A 20,837-nucleotide genomic window follows, 5' to 3' on the forward strand; every position below is an offset into this window, starting at 1 on the left:
GGCTAGCTAGTTTATTGTGATGGTGCTTTGTTTTCTCTATTATTATGTTACTCTTTGTTGTTTGCTGTCTCCTCTGTTTGTTTTTTTTTGTTTGTTTGTTTGTTTGTTTTTTCTCCATACAGGTGACCCAGGAGTTCTTTTTTTTTTTCTCTCTCTTCCCCCCCCTTCTCACCGTCTCTTCTCCCCTTTGGTTTTCTTTCTTTCTCTCCCCCTCTTTCTCTCATTCATTCCCCCTGTCCTATTTATTTAAAAAAAAAAATGACAAAGGATGAACTGAAGCTCTGCCATCATGTAATGTCGCATACTGCTGTTTCTGATGTCATTTAGAAAAAAAAAAAAAAAAAAAAAAAAAAAGAGGTGTGATGCTGATCGGGCTCTTGTTAAAACCTCCCCAGATGAGCGTTTAAAGCATGAATGGAGCTCAGCAGCAGCGCTCTGCTAATGTGTGCCATGTCATTGTGAGGAAATGGAAGACAGCAGTGAAACCTTTCAGAGTTTTAATTATGCATTTGCAGCCTCGGTGCTCTACACTCGTACCCATGAGGGCTCCCGCCTCCATCCTCTCAATACGCTGCAGAGCATGATGTCATATTTTCATTCTGCTCACAGACAGGAGACCTGCTGTTTTTCTCACTCACACCTTTATTTTTCTTTATTTTATTTTATTTTGACACACACACAGCATGAAGCTCATCGGAAACAACACACAAACTCATTTAACTACAGAAAAAATGGCAACATCAAAGCAAATCATCAATAATACAGAAAAACCCAACAATGAGGCGCAAGAAACCCCCGGCTCAGGGTGGGCCGGACATCTGTCGCAACAGACAGGACAGGATTCACCTGGTCCAGCCCTAACTATATGCTTTAAAGGAAAGTTTGAAGCCTGATCTTGAAAGTAGAGATAGTGTCTGTCTCCTGAATCCAAACTGGAAGCTGGTTCCACAGAAGAGGGGCCTGAAAACTGAAGGCTCTGCCTCCCATTCTACTTTTAAATACTCTAGGAACAACAAGTAGGCCTGCAGAGCCTCAAATATAGTGTTTGTAAAGAAGTTGTGTACATGCTTCCCATCACACCCACCAAGGAACATAAACACCAAAGAACAGTAAAGAATAAAAGCTGGTTATTGATTCATCACACGCTTCGCTTTGGACCAAAGCCGACGACTGATGGGTGATTTTCAATTTTGTCGAATGAACAATAACTGAAATCACACATTATTTTAATGTTGTAATCTATTTCTGACGTGCTCCGGTTCAAATTCATACCAAAGCACAAATTAATTTAAGTAATCAGCACAAAAGTAAACAACAACAAAAACAAACATCCAAACATTTACACTCTCTCATGTTATTTAAATGGTTTTTAACCCAATCAGTACGACCTCCTCATCCCAGATCTTTCCACTGTATTTAATTAACTGGCTTCGTCTCATTCCATATAGTTTGTATTTGTCAATCATTGTTTTCACTCTAACAGGGAAACATTCATCTGCAGACATTTTATTTGTGAACCGGTTTCATGTGAGTTTTTTTTCTATTCCAGCTGGAAGCGACGCCTTTAAAATGTTAGTGGTTTGGAAATCCCACATTTACGTCTTCATGATGTTTTGCTTTCACATTTGTCTTGAGGCACGCTCAGTCATCCAGCTCTCATGCTTTTATATTTATTAACAATATTTTCTTTTTCTTTTTTTTCTTCAGTGGTTTTCTTCAGTTTTCTCCAGTAAGACAGGTAAAACATTTACAAAGTATTCACTGAACTTATCAATAATATGATTGATAATTAAAGACTGTGGCTATTTCTACATATACAGTTGGCTATGTACCACAAATGAAGTTTGTGGTAAAAAGTCAAGTACTTCTGATTCGAGGTTTTCTTTTTCAGAGGAGCCACAGCATCCAGTCAAACACAGTCATGATGTAATACTATTAACAAGATAATGAACACCTGTGGGAGCAGTGTTCAGGTAGCTGCTCTGCTCTGTGAAGATAACAGTGGGTGAATTATTTTACTTAAACCAGGTTAAAGCACTTGTAAAAAGACATCTACTGTAATAACGTGCATTCCCACTGCTGTGTAATCCATTATTGCAAATATATTTATTAATTTATTCATGTTATTAAGAAATTATCATAAAATGAGGGTATTACTCTTTGGTGTAGCTGCAGAAGGTGAAGCCTGGCCTCCAAAGCTACACACAAGCTACATTTCCAAGATAGCAAGACAGCATTGAATTAATGCTAACTTTAAATCTGTATTATAATTGTGATCAAGACTGTAAACTCTGTGCTAAATAAATGTTCAATTAACAGACTGATGAAGCCTGATGGTTTAACTGTAATGACACTGTCCTCTTACAACTGATTGATCTATTTATAGTTGACCAGGTGACAACAACAAGGTTGAAACAACATGGATTCACAGTTGAATTGTAAATCAAAGCTATTAGCACTTGGACCTGTCTCAGAGTGGTATATTTCATACTGAAAGTCATTGATCTACAGTTGACCAGCTAGTTTTAATGCTTTGTACTACAGTGTTTTTCAGACTATAAGGCGCATTAAGCAAAACTAAATAGTCAGATAAGTCAAACTTTACTCAACTCATTCTTCTTGCTTAATCCACTTCAAAAAAGTTAGCGTTCATCCTCCAGCTTCACTGTGTTTATGCTATGCTAACATAGCTGTGTCGCTAGCGAGCACGTAGCACATCATTATATAGCAGCTAGCCCAACTTCAGTAACCCTACAAACATCACTGCTGTTTAGTTTTCTGTCTTCATTTATGTTGGAAGTGATAGCAGAGCTGTACGTTTGAATGTTTCAGAAATCTCTCAGTCAGAACATGCTATATCATGTTTAGGTGGAAACTAGCGAGCTAGCTTCCTGCTAACTTCTAACTCCGCTGAATTTAATAAATCCTGTTTTCATGGATGCCTGGATGTTAAACTTGATTGTTACACCTGGTAAAGCAGCAACACTGATCATTTATCAAAGATGAAAGAATTTAGACAGTTTTTAAGTCTCAGTGATGCTGCAGTGTTCGTTTGACTTTGGGACCTGAAACGGATGGAGTTTAGGACCCAGATTCCTCCACGAGGCTCCTGACTACGGCAGCTGTAATGCTCCAACAATCTATCAAGCGGTGCGGCTTCGTAGCTACCAAAGTCACACTAAAACATTTTTGACAGATTTTTGAGCGCCGTGTAGCACATAAAATAGGTTCGAGGTCAGTAAGCACAACCAAGATTCATACATAAGGCGAACTGTCGATTTTTGAGGAAATTAAAGGATTTTAAGTGCGCTTTATAGTGTGGAAAATACGGTATATCATGACATCAGATAAGTAGATGCAATATTCTGAAGTGCTTTGTTCTGTTTACCATAAGATGAAACACCGCTGATATCCTGTTGATCTTTAGTAGTGATGTCGACATTGTTTCAATGTTGATTCTATTATATTAAAGTTGCCAGAGTAAATAAAATGTATTTCCTGTTGATCATCAGTTTGTGATTTCCATGTTGATTTAACTTTGTTTCTGTTATTGTTTGCTATCCAGTATAAACCTCTGACACACATGCAGAAACCATGCTGCTAGTGACTGAGATCTGAGCTCATAGCTACGCTAAGCTAGCAAATCCCTAAAGAGACAATGATTGAATACTATGGATATAATTTGCAGGTGATTCAGAAAAAGCATGTGAAGATTACGCTACGAAATAAGTTGTTCTCAAAGGTTTGCAATTAAACAACCTATACAGATTAAACTGCAGAAAAGCATCCCTGCACTTAGTATCAGGAACAGGAAGTGACACAATAATGCAGCAATCCAACATTTTAGAAATGATCTTCCTGTTTGTGTCTAAATGTTCTGCTTCACTAACAGTGAGAGCTTTACTGGTAACAGCTTAATGGGGTATTTAATCACAGTGGCAAAGAATGGAAACACTTTTTCACTGCAAGTGTGTGTGAAGGTGTGTATGTGTTTGCCGGTGTCAGCGTCAGAGAACGACAGCTTTCCTTTGGTCCAGTCCAGATTCAGTCTGATCCTCTTGTACTTCTTGTTCACCGAGAGAGCAGCTTCTGGATCTGCTGATGATCCTGCATAGTACTGACCTTGACTGTATCCCAGTCCCCACAGTCCAGACCGTATGTTTCCCTTCCTCTGGTCAGACTCTGCTAACACGCCCAGTGACCAACCTCTGTTATCTCCAACCTCAACATCCCAGCTGTGCTTCCCTGAATCAAAGCCCTGAGAGCTCAGGGCAAAGTAGAGATGATCAAACCTCTCTGGATTATCCGGGAGCTGCTGCCGGTCTCCAACCCTCATGGTGGTCAGACCTTCATACAGGATCAGTCCCGGATGGGCAGTGTTTGGGTTCAGGATCAGAGGAGTGTAGGAGACCATATACTTCATGTTGTTCCAGATGCTGAAGGTCAGGTTGCCCAGGTGTTTGGCCTGGTCTATCAGAGCTCCCGGGGGCAGCTGTGGATCATCCAGCAGGGGGCAGCGCTGGGCTCTTTCCACCACAGCCTTGTAGTTGTGCAGGAATGAGACGTCTTCAGCTCTCAGCTCCTCCTCTGTGGCTCTGATTGTGTCTGAAAGAGCTGCTATCTCTCTGCTCAGAGCCTCCATCTTCTCCTTCATCATCCAGCTCTTCTGCTCCTCTTCCTCCCACAGCACGGTCAGCCTGGCCTCCTCTTCCTCTGCTAGAAACTGGTGAAGCTTCTTAAACTGCTCCCTAATCTTCCTCTCTGTGCGTCGGGCCTGGGCCTTAATGTGTCCTGCTGTTTGATCAAAGTTCACCTGGACTTCTTCACAGACCTTTAACTTCTGCTTTAAAGCTTCCACAGTTTCCTGAAGGTCATTCTTGTGTTGTTGTGCAGCTTTATCGATGGGCTTGAACTTGTGGTCGCTGTGTTTGTCCGAAGTGCCGCAGACCACACACACTAGCTCCTGATGGTCCAGACAGAAGAGACTGAGTTTCTCAGAGTGCAGACTGCAGAGATCCTCCGGAGTTATCTGATTTCTCTCTTCTATGAACGTCTCGCACAGGTTCTTCAGAGCAAGGTTACACGGTGGATCGTGCATTGTAGATTGTTTCTGACAGACTGGACAGTCGCGTGCTGGGTTTTCTCTCCACCAGCTGTCCAGACAGTCCTTACAGAAGCTGTGGCTGCACGGCAGAAGAACCGGCTCTTTGAAGATGTCCAGACAAACTGGACAGCAAAGATCTGATCTGGCAGCCATGGAGTCTCCGGGTGAAGCTGGAAGCAGCAGACAGGCACTACAGTCAGGCGTGACTCCCGTCCCTCCTCTGCTGCCTTCACTGAAGCTTCCTGTGAGTCGTGTTTTCAGTCAAACTAACCTTCAGTGTGGAGCGTCGGCAGCCAGAAGCAGCAGTGTTGTTTGTGTCCTGACGCTGGACTCGCCAGAGGAAGCTGCTGGTCTGATGTTCAGTCTGACTGTCCCGCTGCGAGCGAGAGGAAACTTGGTGTGTCTCAGGTGAGGGGTGGAGCTTGATTACGAATGCTGTTGCTTCAACTGTAAGTTGTAGTTGAGTCATTCCAGAGAATCAGTTTCCAAAACTGCCAACAGGTCTAAAACTGCAGAGCAAGTTTCTGTTCAGGTGCAGGTCTGGACATGAAGAGATTCATGAGCCTAAAACAAAGCGCTGTTCAGCACCGCTGTGAGAAAGTGAGTGTGTGATGCAATACCAGAAGCACAGCTGATACTGATGGGTGACAACAAGCTGCCCCATGTAGGCCTTTATTACGACAGCTTTTTCTCTGCGATTACATTTTTCCACAGACATGAGAAAAGGAAGTTTAAGATCATAATATTACACATCCCTGAATTTCACAAGTGACAACAAAGAAAAAGCTTCCAAACTCTAAAAGTACAGAAAACATGAAAAAGACTGGGATCTAATAGAGTCTGAACCCAAAAGCTGAGGCAAGAAAAACAAACAAAGACACAAAAGAAGACCATGGCTGTGTCCCAATTCAGGGTCTGCAGCCTTAAGGGCCGCATTTCAAGGCCGATTACGTCACAGCGACGCGACGAAGGCTGTCCCAATTCAAAGGCTGCTCGAAATGCGGCCCTCAAATGCGTCCTTCATTTCCCTGAATTTTAAGGCTGTGGCGGTGTAGACTTTGTGGCTCAACATATCCCAGAATGCATAGCGCGGCGGTGGGTGTGGATAAATTTGTCGAAAAAAACGGCGGACGAGGGGCGGCCGAAGAGTAAACTTTAAGTAAGTACTGAATATTATATCACTTCTTTATGTGCAAATGTTTAATAACGAAGAACATTAAAACATTACTGTTGGCCACATGTCGGCAAAGTCATGTGACATTAGTGACGTTTGTACTAACTTGGTTTTAAAGCCTTTACTTTAAAATATACGCCGTTCAATAGCTGAGCTTAATCTCACAGAGAATGATCAAAGCTCATGTAGGAACAAACAAATGAACAAAAGATTTTCTCCTTCATTTCTGTCAAACACAGCTGTATGACACGTTTCCAGCTGTTAGTATCATGGTCGCTAGGCAACCTGGGCAGCGCAACGGAGGCTAGACCGTCCCATTTCACAAGCCTCGCACTTCCGGCCTTAGCGGTCTTTGAGTACGCGGCCCTTGAGGATCGTTGAGGCTGCGTACTTTAAGGCTGCAGACCCTGAATTGGGATACAGCCCATGTCTGAGGGCCATCCTTTTTTACAGGTTTACACTGCAACACGAAGCACAGCACAAGCACAGCGGCCAGGGAGCACTCACTCACGCCTCGGTGTGATGGCACACATGGTCCACAAAAGCCACGAAGAAAAGATGGAGCTCAGCGGCAGGTACTGGACCTTCACTCAGCCAACACAGCACAGCTGCTTCCGTGTGAACGAGCCACCGGAGGACACAGGCGGGCAGACCATGAGGCCCATCAGTCGTGCCCTCCTCGGGCTCTGGGGAAACTCATGGGAGGGTGCAGAAGATTCCCAGCATCCCTGCCCTGTTATTGCTGGGCAGCGTTGATGAGGACGGACAGCGGTCTGTCGGACACATCTAGCGGCGTAGACGTCGGAGCAGGGGTGAGAACAAAGAGCTGCACTGTGGTGACACACCACCCTCCTGAGGGAGGCGATTGAACCTGCTGACAAGTAAGTAAACTGTATCTATACCATAAAGAAATTACCAGACATCAATATTAATGGTTTGAGGTTATGGCAGATTCCTTCAAAGGATGTGACATCAGAGTTTAGATGATGCACGTCATGAGTCTGTTCATTTTTAACCTGGATTTACGCTCAAGAGATGCCGGTTCGCGATTGTCAGAAGAATGTGATGGGTGCAGATCTGAAGTGGATTCAGTGGAGCTGGAACGCCTCTGTGATCTTTGACTGTAAAAGTAAGTCGTTCATTTCAACCCCAGCAGGTCATTTTGTGCTTGATGAGCTCTTCTCTCTCCTTTTCCAAACACTTCAGCACAGAGCTCACAGTCTGGCTCACAGTCGATGTTTCTCCTCCTCGCCACCATTGGGAGGTCATGGAGTCAGATCGCTGGTTTTATTGGGCCTTTGTGAGGCTACAGAGGCTTTAATTTAGAATCCATTACACCATCAAACTGGCTGAAACGTGATGGAAAACAGCCGGGCAAAATAAGCTGTTATTATTTGACATTTCCAGCTGTTACGACTAAAATCCTGTAATTAACTGAATGTGACCCGGGGCCTGAAAAGCAGCAGAATTAAAAAAGTTGTTTCATCTTTCATCGAATGACCTCAAATATCTGTGAATGAGTTTGATGACACGAGCTGCAGAAAGTCCAGTGCTGCTCCTCCTCCGCATGGACCAAGCTGAGCTGGTTCATCATCTGACCAGGACACCTGCTGGGCTTCTTCTAGGTCAGGTGCTTCAGAGATATTCAACTGGAGGAGACCCTGGATTATTACTCTCAGCTGGTTTGAAGCTGAAGCTGGTCAGATGTTCACTGAGAGTGAGCAGGATCAGAAATGAGTCCATGAGGCTGAGATGGTTTGCACATGTGCAGAGGAGGGAGGGTGGATACGATGGAGCTGCCAGGCAGGAGGAGAAGAGCACAAAGAGCTGGTGTGACAGAGGGGGGTGGTAGGGAAGGGGTGAGGAGATCCCTGCAGGGAGCAGCCAGAAGAAGGAGGTTTGGAAAGAACTCTGTGTCCTTCAAGAAGAACTGAAGGAGGTCCAGGAGTCTCTGATTAGACGGCTGCTCTTAAAACCTGGACCCAGACATGTGGTAGACGGAGCGAGGAAGGAAGGAAGGAAGGAAGGAAGGAAGGAAGGAAGGAAGGAAGGATGGATGGGTGGTTTTGATGATGCACTGACAAGTTTTAGTTTGTTCATGATTATCTTGTTTGAATAACTGAGAACTCCAAATATTTGTTTCTGTTATTGTAATAATGTTATTGTCCTTTCTATGAAATTCGTTTTCTTTCCTGCTTTGAATCTTTGATAAATGTGCAAAAATCCACCCGTGGGAGGCGCAGACGAATGAAACCAGCCTTCAGGAAGGAGCACTCACGGTTCACTTGTTCAGAATAGCTACTTTTTAATTGCAGAGCTCTTGTTCCAACTTTTAAGTACAATATTAGAAGGATAATCATCAGGTTAGAACACCTGTGATGTGGCAGCGCTCGACTGTAGTGAGGAGAAAAGCAGCAGGGAGTGTCTGGTTTGTCTTGTTAACAACGTCAGGCCATTTTGTTCTTCTACAACAGCCTGTAACATCTCCTCAGCAGGTACAGCGATCAGCCGAGTATCACCTGGAGGAGTCTTTGCAGTTTGTAAGAACTGTGGACACCATCTGTGATCCTAATCTCTGCAAATCTTCCATATCCATAATTTTTAGTTTGGTCAACATCACACCACAGATCCTCTTCAGCAGCACGTCTGCCAAACACAGACAGACCTGGTCATGGAAAAGCAGCATGTTCAGGTACGAGTGCGTCATATACAGCTGTACATACCTGTGTATCTTTTATTCTAAAGTAATTATAATGTAAAATCTACATGCTGCTAATGCAGAGATGCCAAACTGTCTTTCATTGTTCTTGTAACAGTGGCATTAAAGATCTATCTTATCTATTCGCTCCTTTTCTTCATCAAAGCCAGGATCACCTCCAAACTCAGGTATCCTCCTTTGGAAGAGCTGCAGGATGTCAGCCTCACAGGCAAAAACACAGTTTAGAAAAACATTGTTTCATTTGAACCCTAACCTTGGATCCTTTTCTAATCCTAAACGAGAGCCTTTATTTTCTAAAAAGAACAGATTTTATGTTTAAAGTAGATTTAAAAAATGAAACCAGAACCGCCACAGAGGTCTCGCTCTGATTGTTGTTGTTTCTCTGTATTATCGAAGGATCTTTACCGTACAATATTCAACAACTGTTGTTCTGCTTTGGTGCCATACATGGCAAATGTAACTGAACTGAACTGTCCAGCAGGGGGCGACTCTACTGGATGATTGGACAGAAGTTTAAGAGAAAATGAACTTGAAGTGGGCGAGATTTTAGGGCGGGGCTAACTCCAGTAAGCGTGCACAGCTTGTGTGTCAGATCCACGGCTAGCTCACACGTCGAGGTCAAACACCAAGGGGAAGAAGAAGAAGAACTCAATAGTTCCTAAAAGGGGGCCATCTGATTGTTGGGAATACCATTTTTTTAACTTAAGCAAACTCTTCCTTAAATCGAGTTTTTATTTCATCTCCATTGAGTTATTTCCTGTGGTTGCAATGGAGCTGGCCATCTTACCCAAGCAGTCAACAGTGCGGCGCTAAACCTTTAGCACTTCCTGCAGGTGTCCTGTGCAGCTACAGCTTCCTCATCTTGTGTTGAAGCACAGCTGGTGTGTGTTCTTAGAGTTGTGTTTTTGGGTGAACAGTCTTTGACTGTGGCTGATTGTGACGTGCTCGGGCTTATTTATGTGTTGTTAATGGTTTTAAAGATAGTTAGCTAAATGTAGCATCTTCCTTGGTCGGTGGCTCCACAGCTTTGTGCCTCTGACGATGAAAGAAATGTGCAGAAACGGGCCGATATGAACAAATGGGCAAGTGTGCGAAATCAGTCTTTCAGACAGAGTGGGGCGATTGAGGGCAAAGTGTTTTTCGGGTGCTGGATCGTCTCAGCAGAGCAGGTTAAAAGGTTGAAGATTCCCTCGGGAGTAGAAACCATAAAGCCAGCCAAAGAAATGCTCGAAAAATGTAATTTTATCCAACGTGTGATTTACTTTGGGCCTGCAGGAATGTAAGCACCAGTTTAGCGAACGCCAAATGTGCAGGAGACAGTCCAAGAAAATAAACGGTGTGTGCTGCGAGCTGCTGCGTTTAAACCTCCTCACGCGAGCATAATGGTAATTACTACAGCAGCTGGGGATTTCACATACAACATAAACTCCTTAGCACTGTACAAATGACTGAACATCCTAAATCAGCCACTCGTCATTTAAACCTGTGGATTATGAGGGATTATATACAGTCCAATCTTTTCATGCACACACAGCCTAACCATCACTGATTTAACCACCGTGGAGGCGACACACACACACACAGCGGATTATAAAATACAGATGCATGAGACGCCCCCGAGCCTCAAACACCTCCACATCTGCAAACCAAACGAGTCCCAGCCGAGTGTGGAGACACCCCATCGCCCCTTTTTCTCATCGTTTTGGTCTTTCTGCTTCTTTGTTGCTGTTCTGCTTCTTCCGGATTCCATTTTTGTAGTTTTGTAGCTTCCATCTTTGTCCAGTTTTCCTGGTCGTGCTGTGTCTTTGATTAACCTTTCAAATCCTTGGTCAGTCTTGTTGCTTTTCTGGTGATCGTGTGTCTCGTTGTGTTGTTCTGCTTCATTGTTGGGATTTAGTTCAGGGTGATGTGCAGCTTCTCAGTCATCCAGGTCATGGTGGTGTTAATGGTTTGAAAATGGCCCTTTTGTGTCTTTGTCATAGCTTTGCTTACTAGTCCAGTTGTGTTCGTTATTTTCGGAGCCTTTTCTGTGTCTGGTTATTCACTTTCAGTTTGACTCATTTTCTGCTCGTATTATTCATTTCTTCCTCCTGACCTTGGGGCCCTTGGATCTGAGCCGGGTGATCCTGTTCCGTGATGCCGCCTCGCCTGTGGGCGATGACGTCACTGAAAGTGTGGAACTGGTTTAATTCCCAGCAGCTTAATGTTCTGCCAATTAGCCCATTTTAAAAGGGGGACTCTTGTTAAGAATATCATTTTCTTACTTCTAACAGGTCACTCAAAAATAGCAGAGCTCAGTTTAGCTCTGTGGGCCTCTGTCTGCCAGTCCCTCCCTCTCACTGGTTTAAATGGGTTAGCTGGAAAAGGTGATGTCAGTTTTCCGTGCTGCCAGTTCACTGTCAGTCCAGATCACACTGAATCTGAAGACGGTCGTAGCAGGTTGTGACATCACCCGCTGGTTTCGTTAGAGCTGGTCTGAAGCAAAGGGCTGCAGCTTCTGCTCGTCTCATTTTTCCTCTTAGCTGATGGAGACGCATGTCGGCTAACCTGTCGCCTGCTTTCAGCGTCACACTGTGACTCAGATGGGTCGGCTAACTCCTGTTTGCATTAATTAATTAGATCAATTCAGTTCACTTTCACTCATCTAGCATCAAATCTCAGCAACTACTTTATATTGTTAGGCACAGACCTACAGACACACACAGAGAAACCCCAAGAATCAGACGACCACTAAGTTAGCACTGGGAAACAGTGGGAAGGAAAAACTCTGTTTTAACAGGAAGAAACCTCTGGCAGAACCAGGCTCAGGGAGGGGCGGGGCCATCTGCTGTGATTGGTTGGGAGTGATGGGGACGCTGTGGACGAGAGCCAGAGATTAATAATCAGTGTTGGGTTACTTTAAATTAGTAACTTAGTTACATTACTAGTTACTTCTATCAAAAGTAACTCCGTTACTTCAAGTTACTCATTACTTTCAAAGTAATGTATAATCTCACACTAGTTACTAGGGAAAGTAACTTTGGTTTTACTCAGAATTCTCTTGTTAATGTGTTTCTTCCATAACTTTGCCAGTCTTCTAGCTTGCTTACTTGCCACAGTGCACTGTGCCACCTACCAATAGAAAGGAAAAGATAATGTGCATATTTCCACGAGAGAAATCCCACGCCTGGACCGTCATTGACTGCTGCCATGATTCTAGCCTACGTCACAGCGTCATGTGCGCCTTTTACATCCAACACAAAAACTGCAGTCGTGGTGCTTTGATTGTACTCAGAACTCAGAAATTCTGCCTTCTGAATAGGAAGATGTAGGTAACACCAGACTGCAGATGAGCTGCATACAGGGCTGGACTGGGACAGAAAATTGGCCCGGGCATTTTGACTAGAGACCGTCCCACCATTATAGGAAAAATCATAAAGCCTTTGAATGATAATAAACACTGTTGTGACAGTGATGTACACTGTTCTGCTGGTATATATGCATCAATCTATCAATCGTTTGTTGTAAGATGCAGATAATTATTTTTTAAAAGCGAGACATTTTAAATAAAAATAAGAAAGAAAAGTATGTCTTTGTGTCTCCCTTTCCCTGTTAATGCCCTACATGCCCCCCTGGCAGCACTTTGCTAGACCCGCCCCTGCACAGTTACCAGCTGTCAGCTACCTAAAAAAGGATCCTGGTGTTATTAGTCTCTCAGAAACAGTTCATAACTTCAACTCATCCATGTCACCTAAAAGGTAAACCTGTTTCTCCATCACCTGTTCAGCTCTGATGATCCAGTAAGGACATCTCCTGCTTTCATCTTCATGTTTCCCTCTCACCACATATCCAAACCAACATCATGACCAGCAGCTTTACAGCTGTGGCTCCAGCAAACATCAGCTGATACTAGAAATTAATATTAAATTAATTCTAACAACAGCTGATCAAACGTGCTGCTGTTGTTTAACGCGACATCTGCTGGTTTCCTCTTTCTGGCACAAAGTGGGCGATAAACAAACAAGAGAGAAAAGCCGATCAGCTGATCACTGATCAGTTTCATGATTGAAGCAGAAACAGGAGAGGGAGGGGAGAGAATGAGAGAAGAAGAGGCAGCTGTGCAGCGTAAACACAGAATAACTCCAGCTTTGTGTCTTTTTCATTGTAGCTGAATTACGGGACAAACTGTGTTTCTTTTCACCTCAATAAGAAACGCGTAATATTTTCTCTGAATACCAGGCAGGACGGTTGGCAACTCTAATAATTAACCGTATGAACAAAAATAAAGTTCAACATCAGTAACACCCAGCTGTATAGAAACTCCGTCATGCTAGCTAGCACGCAGTACGAAAAAGTCAGCACAACGAAAATAAACTCCACCTAAACTTGGTTCATATCTGACCCAGAGAGACTGCAGGTCATAACTTCTTACCTGAAGTTCAGTTCACCACCTCGGGCCTCTCCTCCTCCTGCCTCCCCTTTCCCTCCACCTGCTGGCCTCCACCACTTGCTAATGTTATTGAATCTTTGGAAGCTCCGCGATGCCACCACACGAAGTAACGAGTAACGAGTCTATCTGAATCCCAGTAACGAGTAACGCGTTCCTGATTTTGGCATAATAACTAGTTACCGTGCTCGTTACCACAATAATAACGTAGTTACTGTAACGCGTTACTTAATAACGCGTTAGTCCCAACACTGGTTATAATGAATAATGGTTAAATACAGAGAGGTGTACAAACACACAGATCACACAGATCAGAAGATAATACATAAAGGAAGCAGTACGGGTGCACAAACACAAACAGAGACATTAAACATGGATTCCAGTTTGAAACAAAATCATGTCACTGGGTCATTTAATGGTTGGAACAGTTTGGTCACCTTCTGGTCATTTTAAATAATTTAATTTCTTGTGGATTAACATCTACACGTATTTTCTATTATTTCAGTGACGTTTTAAACTTGAAATTAGATTTTCCCATCTGTATTCATTCATGGTAAAAAGTTAAACTATTTAAACTGCTTTTTTAGATTTAGATCACCATACATCAGGTCTTTGTACGACTTCACGTCCTTCTGCTTCTGCTGGATGTAAACACGAGGACACTCGTCAGTGTTTCAGTAAACTCTTTATTATGGTAGCTCTGTGTCCTTTAGTGGACTCAGTGCAGCGTTCGATACTGTCGACCATAATATCCTATTAGAGCGATTAGAACATGCTGTAGGTATTACAGGTACTGCACTGCAGTGGTTTGTATCATATCTATCTAATAGACTCCAGTTTGTGCATGTAAATGGAGAGTCCTCTTCACACACTGAGGTTAATTATGGAGTTCCACAGGGTTCAGTGCTAGGACCAATTCTGTTTACATTATACATGCTTCCCTTAGGCAGCATCATTAGAAGACATAGCATACATTTACACTGCTATGCAGATGACACCCAGCTCTATCTGTCCATGAAGCCAGATAACACACACCAATGAGTTAAACTGCAGGAATGTCTTAAAGACATAAAGACCTGGATGGCCGCTAACTTTCTGCTTCTTAATTCAGATCAAACTGAGGTTATTGTACTCGGCCCTGAAAATCTTAGAAATATGGTCTCTAAGCAGATTCTTACTCTGGATGGCATTACCTTGGCCTCCAGTAACGCTGTGAGGAACCTTGGAGTCATTTTTGACCAGGACATGTCCTTCAACGCACATATTAAACAAATATGTCAGACTGCTTTCAGTTTCCATCTTGGATTCAGGAGACAGACACTCTCTGCTTTTAAGATTAGGTTTAAAACTTTGCCAAAGCATAAAGTTAGTGACCCTGATCCTCGGACTGGGCTGCTGATGGATTCCCTGATGCAGAGGAGTTATCAGTCTGAAGTTAAAGGTAAAATAGAGTCAATCAAATCAAATCAAATCAAATCACTTTTATTGTCACATCACATGTGCAGGTACATTGGTACAGCACATGTGAGTGAAATTCTTGTGTGCGAGCTTCACAAGCAACAGAGATGTGCAAATACAACAATGTAAACAGGCAAAATATACGAATGGCTAAATCTGAAACTAATAAACATATGTACAATATATAATAGTATATGCAAAAAAAAAAAAATTTCTGGATGTGTATCCTAAATGTTTTTCTACGTGTGTGTGTGTGTGTGTGTGTGTGTGTGTGTGTGTGTGTGTGTGTGTGTGTGTGTGTGTGTGTGTGTGTGTGTGTGTACACATATTTTACAAATTAAATAGAGTAAACAATAAATAAAATATCTAAAAATATACAGAGTTGAATATGTGCAAAACAGTGGCATTACTGTACAGTATGGAGTGCATAATGTTGAAGTTCCAGTAGTGAAGCTGAGGTGTCTATGACGTGTTCAGCAGTCTGATGGCCTGGTGGAAGAAGCTGTCTCTCAGTCTGCTGGTACGGGACCGGATGCTGCAGAACCTCCTTCCTGATGGAAGCAGTCTGAACAGTTTATGGCTGGGGTGACTGGAGTCCTTGATGATCCTCCCCGCTTTCCTCAGGCACCGCTTCCTGTAGATGTCCTGGAGGGAGGGAAGCTCACCTCCAATTATCCGTTCAGAGCACCGCACTACTCTCTGGAGAGCTTTGCAGTTGTAGGCGGTGCTGTTGCCATACCAGGTGGTGATGCATCCAGTGAGGATGCTCTCAATGGCACAGTGATAGAAGGTCCTGAGGATGCGGGGGCTCATGCCGAATCTTTTCAGTCTCCTGAGAAAGAAGAGGCGCTGCTGCGCCTTCTTCACTGTTTTGTTTGTGTGTACTGACCACGTAAGATCCTCAGCCAGATGTACTCCAAGGAACCGGAAGCTGCTCACTCTCTCCACAGCAGCGCCGTTGATGGTGATGGGGGTGTGTACTTCTCTGCACCTCCGGAAGTCCACTATCAACTCCTTTGTCTTTGCGACGTTGAGGGTGAGATGGTTGTCTTGACACCAGTGGGTCAGGGCGCTGACCTCCTCCCTGTAAGCCGTCTCATCACCGTTGGTGATAAGACCCACCACTGTAGTGTCGTCCGCAAACTTCACAATGATGTTGGAGTTGTTAGTGGCTGTGCAGTCGTAGGTGTAGAGTGAGTACAGGAGAGGGCTCAGTACACACCCCTGTGGAGCACCAGTGTTCAGTGTGACGGGGGATGAGGTGATGCTGCCCAGTCTGAATCTGAATCAAGACAAACTGAGAGACTTTATTGCTTGAGTGACTGTTTAGCTTTAAAAACAAGGATTAAATGTCCTGGAACAAGAAGACTTATTGCAGCATTATAAATGAATCATCTCTTATCTTCTTCATTACATTTACAGCATCAGTGGTCCCAGAGCATGTAGAGATATCTTCAGTTTGTTTCAGCAGGAGAGACGTTTTTAAATTTGAAACTTCCGTCATGGACTCTGGGAGGGCATATCGATGTTTTTATGCCCTTTCCATGTAATTGATTTTCCCACACCGACTTTGATCTCCGTGTTTACTTATCCCTATCAATACTCCTCCACGCTTTATCTCAGCCTTCATCAGCCCCCCTCCCTCCCTCCTTTCCTTTCTCACCTCAGTGGGTGGCAAATTAATCCCGTCTCTCTTGCTCCCTTTAATCAAAGGACGATCAGGCACACAGCAGCTCGTCATTAAAGGTCAGCACAGTTGGCAGGTGAGGAGATGCAGAAGCAGCTGATTTACAGCTACATCATCCAGAGTGTGATTGGACTCTTCTCTCTGCTACCTGTGTGACACAGACAGGAAGTGGTGACGATGAGTCCTGCTGCGTCTAAGAGCTGATCTGTTTTATGTTCATAAGCTTTTCACATTTAATGCATTTTGATCTCTCAGTTTTCTGTCAGATCTTTTTCCCCTTTGGCTAATTCGTGGATTATAACCAAACCCTGAGTGTGTCTCAGACTGGTGGGATATTCAACAGTATATTCAAGTACAAATGTGTGCACGTAATATAATGCAGGTTTGGCATGTGGAGAGCACTGGAGATGTTTTCCTGGACCTTTTCAGTTTTATTCCTAAAGCCATCCATGCAGCTGGAGATCAGATCTGCCTGATTTCCACTCAACCACCCCCACAGACCCCCTTAGACCCCACAGTTTCATTCATGCAATGACCCCCCTCCTGCAGGCCTGGGTCGATGGCGGGAGCCTGTGTCCCTGATCCAGGTATGTTACCGAGTCAGGTCACACAAGAACAAACAAATATTTTTTTAAAAAGTTTGTACCCGACCTCATCAGAACCTCATAATTTATGTAGTCATTTTATTTAGTGATGCCAAATGTTAATGATTTTTCTTCAAGCCCTCTCATAACTCATAACTAAGTACAGGAGATGAAATCTTCTGGGATAAAAAACGTGTTTGAGTTCTTTTCAAACATCCAACAGTCACAGTCTGACTCCAGGTCAGATCGCTCAGCTCGATTCTGTAACCAACTCTGAGCATCCAAATATTCAGAGTATGAAGCTCCAACTTAGCGTCACGTCACTGAAGATGTTACTGATCACCAGTGTTGGGTAAGTTACTTTAGAATAGTAACTTAGTTACATTACTAGTTACTTCTCTCAAAAGTAACTCAGTTACTTCAAGTTACTCGTTACTTTCAAAGTAACTAGTTACTAGGGAAAGTAACTTTGGTTTTACTCAGAATTCTCTTGTTAATGTGTTGCTTCCATAACTTTGCAGTCTTCTAGCTTGCTTACTTGCCACAGTGCACTGTGCCACCTACCAACAGAAAGGAAAAGATAATGTGCACATTTCCACGAGAGAAATCCCACGCCTGGACCGTCATTGACTGCTGCCATGATTCTAGCCTACGTCACAGAGTCATGTGCGCCTTTTACATCCAACACAAAAACTGCAGTCGTGGTGCTTTCGATTGTACTCAGAACTCTGAAATTCTGCCTTCTGAATAGGAAGATGTAGGAAACACCAGACTGCAGATGAGCTGCATACAGGGCTGGACTGGGACAGAAAATTGGCCCGGGCATTTTGACTAGAGACCGGCCGCCATTATAGGATAAAGGTCATGGCTCGGCCTGGGGCTCGGTCACTCAGGCACAGCTGGCTGCCGGCGGAGCTCACGGGCGCGTCACTGCACCCCCCCCGGCTTCTGCTCCGCGGCTGCTGAGTGAGCCCTCATCTGGGACTCTCCTCAGCTCTTTCTGGGACAGTGGCGCAGCTGCCCCTCTGTTGGTCTTCCTTGGTCTCTTGTGTTCTGGGGACTCTTGATGTCTGGAGTTTTGATCTCCTCCATACCTGCTTCACGCCCTGGAGGACGGGGCTGTGCCCCCCCCCCCCACACACACACCCTCTAGCAGATCATTACATGAAGGAACCTTTTAAAAAACAAAAAACAAGCGCGTCCATGCTCACAGGTGTACACACGGGTGATCACACCCACAAACTACACCCTTTTTGGCTCCTACCTCAAAGCACACTGTGTTCTGCTGATCTTATGTGCTGCACAATAATGTTTAATATTTAGTATTTACTGTCATATTCCCATATATCATTGTGATGTTGTTTATTCTATTACTCTTGTTCTCTTCTGCTTGCTTGCTTTTTTCTTTCTCAGCAGGTGATCCAGGTGATCGATATATGCATTTTTTTTGTCTGCTTATTTAGTTGGTTTTTGTTTTTTTGCCCTTTATCCCCGTCCCTCTTCCCCGCTGTTTTTCCCCCTCTTCCTTTCTCTCTTTTCTTTTCCTCATTCAAGTCTGTCCCGTATCCAGCAAGTGAAAATAAAAAATAAATAAAATAAACAATAAAAGGTGAATCAAACAGACCATTACAGCAAGGCTGGGATGGTCCATTTGGTAAAGTAAATCCGTTGGGCATCTTTCTTTGCCTTTAGACAACAATTCTGATGCAAAAGAACCAAACGGGACAGGCAAAGAAAAAAAAGAGAGAAAGGAAGAAGAGCCACAGAGGCTCGATGGAGGCTCGACGGAGGCTCGATGGAGGCTCGACGGAGGCTCGACGGAGGCTCGAGTTTTTATTCCATCCAGAGTCAGCTGAAAACGTCTCTCTGGAAACTTCTGGCTCTTCAGACCTGCGATGATCGATGTGAGTTTTGCCGATGTGTGACCTTTGAACTCTATCAGACTGAACTGACCCAGCTCCATCCAGGCAGCACGGACACACAGAGAAGCCTCGCTTTGGAGGAATTCAGGTGCGTTTAACAATTCCTTCCCAAGACGCCAGCACCGTGTGCCATCCTGCACATCTCAGGACATTAATCCAGGCAACAATGAGACGAGACAAACATGCTGCGGCGGTGATAATGGAGAGCAGCAGGACAGCGAAGCTGATGGGAAATGGACAGAAAGGACCCGCGGCGAGGTCTTTTCAATCAGCACACTCGACAAAAGCTCCTCCTGCTCCTCTCGGGTTCCCTTTCTGAAGGATAATGGCGGTCCAGCTCCCGACTCGCTCTTTGTTGACTTTTTGTCAGCGGCTATAATCAACAGCGCCGCTGCCGGCCGATAAGCGCCCGGCCTCGTAATGATGCGATTATTCCTCAAATTGCATTTTAAGCTTCACGGAGCAGCCGCAGATGGAGGTGAAGTCACACCTGCGCGTTAACTCCGGCCCGTTCGGCCAGGCCAGCGCTGCTGTCCACCCTGATGCTTCTCATGCATTTCCTCCTGTGCTCCTGCTTTATGTTGGTGTAGAATGGATGGTATTTAAGGCCATCCTTCTCTCGGCGCTCTCTCATGAAGCATATTGATTTTTCTTTCCCAGCTAAAGGTGAGCCATCACATTTTGACGCTAACCTTAAACACAGTTTTCAATAGGAGCTCAAAAAGCAGCTTTTCTCTCCGACCCTTCACCCCGAGCTGACGGCGTGATGCCCAGACTCTTTATAAGTCTGAACGGCGTTCACCGGTGACTGTGTGACTGACAGAGCTGTGCGTCGTGCATCAGTGTCCGTTCACCTCGTGTGACAAAGCTTTCCTTTATGGAACGTTTAAGTCCCAGAGCAGGAAGGTTCAGCTCGGCTCCTTCAAACAAGCACAACCACAAACAGAAATCCATGCATGCAGGAGCGATGCCTGCACATGCCGACGTGCAGGAAATGCACTGTGTGCATCTGCCACGACGACACCTCTGTATCGGCTTTACGTCATTTATGAAGGTGCGCCGAACACCTTCTTTCCTGAGAGTTTTCCACAAACATTTTTCTGCACGTGAATCCTGTGGAGCTCTGTAAGCTGACAGGCAGTAGGTCTGCCTGTTAGAGACAGGCGCTCATGCTTTCTGGGTTTATTAAGGAAATGATTTAAAAACACACGAAGAGTGAAGCAGGTCAGGCTGTCACAGTTACCCTTTCACTTTCTGCATTATTAGCAGAATCACAAACCTCTTTAGCAAAGTCACAGAACGTGGTCGTTGAAGCTCAGGCTGCTGATTTCAGAGCAGTTTCATCTCCAGTCTAAATATTAATCACTGAGAACTGATTGAGACTTTGTCTTCGTCACATAAACACTTTTTGTTAATTGTTCTAACTTTTTCCCCGAGCTGTAGCGTGGCATTTACAGACTCTGCTCATCTGCACTCCTGCTGTTCACTTTTTTGGAATTACACAGCAGGAGGAGAGAAACTCAAAGAGGCAGAAAATGAGTCTGAGTGCAGCGCCGAGGGAAGGAAATGTTCTGATGCTTTTTCTATGGATACAATAGTAACGACTCACATGACACATACGTCCCCAAATGTTTTATTCAAAACGCGAAGCACTTTGTCACTCTGTGTTTATTATGCTTATTATTGGAACGAGTGGGTGATAAACCTGTTTGTGATAATCACAGATGCTCCAAAGTGTACATTCAGCACCGCAGTAAAGGTAT

General features: G+C 44.2%; 1 protein-coding gene across 1 annotated transcript; it reads right to left on the reverse strand.

The window, feature by feature from the left end:
• Positions 1 to 212: 212 nt before the first annotated feature.
• LOC146575135 (nuclear factor 7, brain-like) lies at positions 213 to 5,492 on the reverse strand. Its single transcript, XM_085275343.1, has one exon. The coding sequence runs from the start codon at positions 5,255 to 5,257 to the stop codon at positions 3,869 to 3,871; it is 1,389 nt and encodes a 462-aa protein (XP_085131469.1). The 5' UTR covers positions 5,258 to 5,492; the 3' UTR covers positions 213 to 3,868.
• Positions 5,493 to 20,837: the final 15,345 nt, after the last annotated feature.

The sequence above is a fragment of the Mchenga conophoros genome, linkage group LG5, assembly GCF_057382185.1.
Source record: "Mchenga conophoros isolate Kocher_MC1m ecotype Shallow Benthic linkage group LG5, M_conophoros_male_GT1.1, whole genome shotgun sequence".
NCBI lineage: Eukaryota > Metazoa > Chordata > Actinopteri > Cichliformes > Cichlidae > Mchenga > Mchenga conophoros.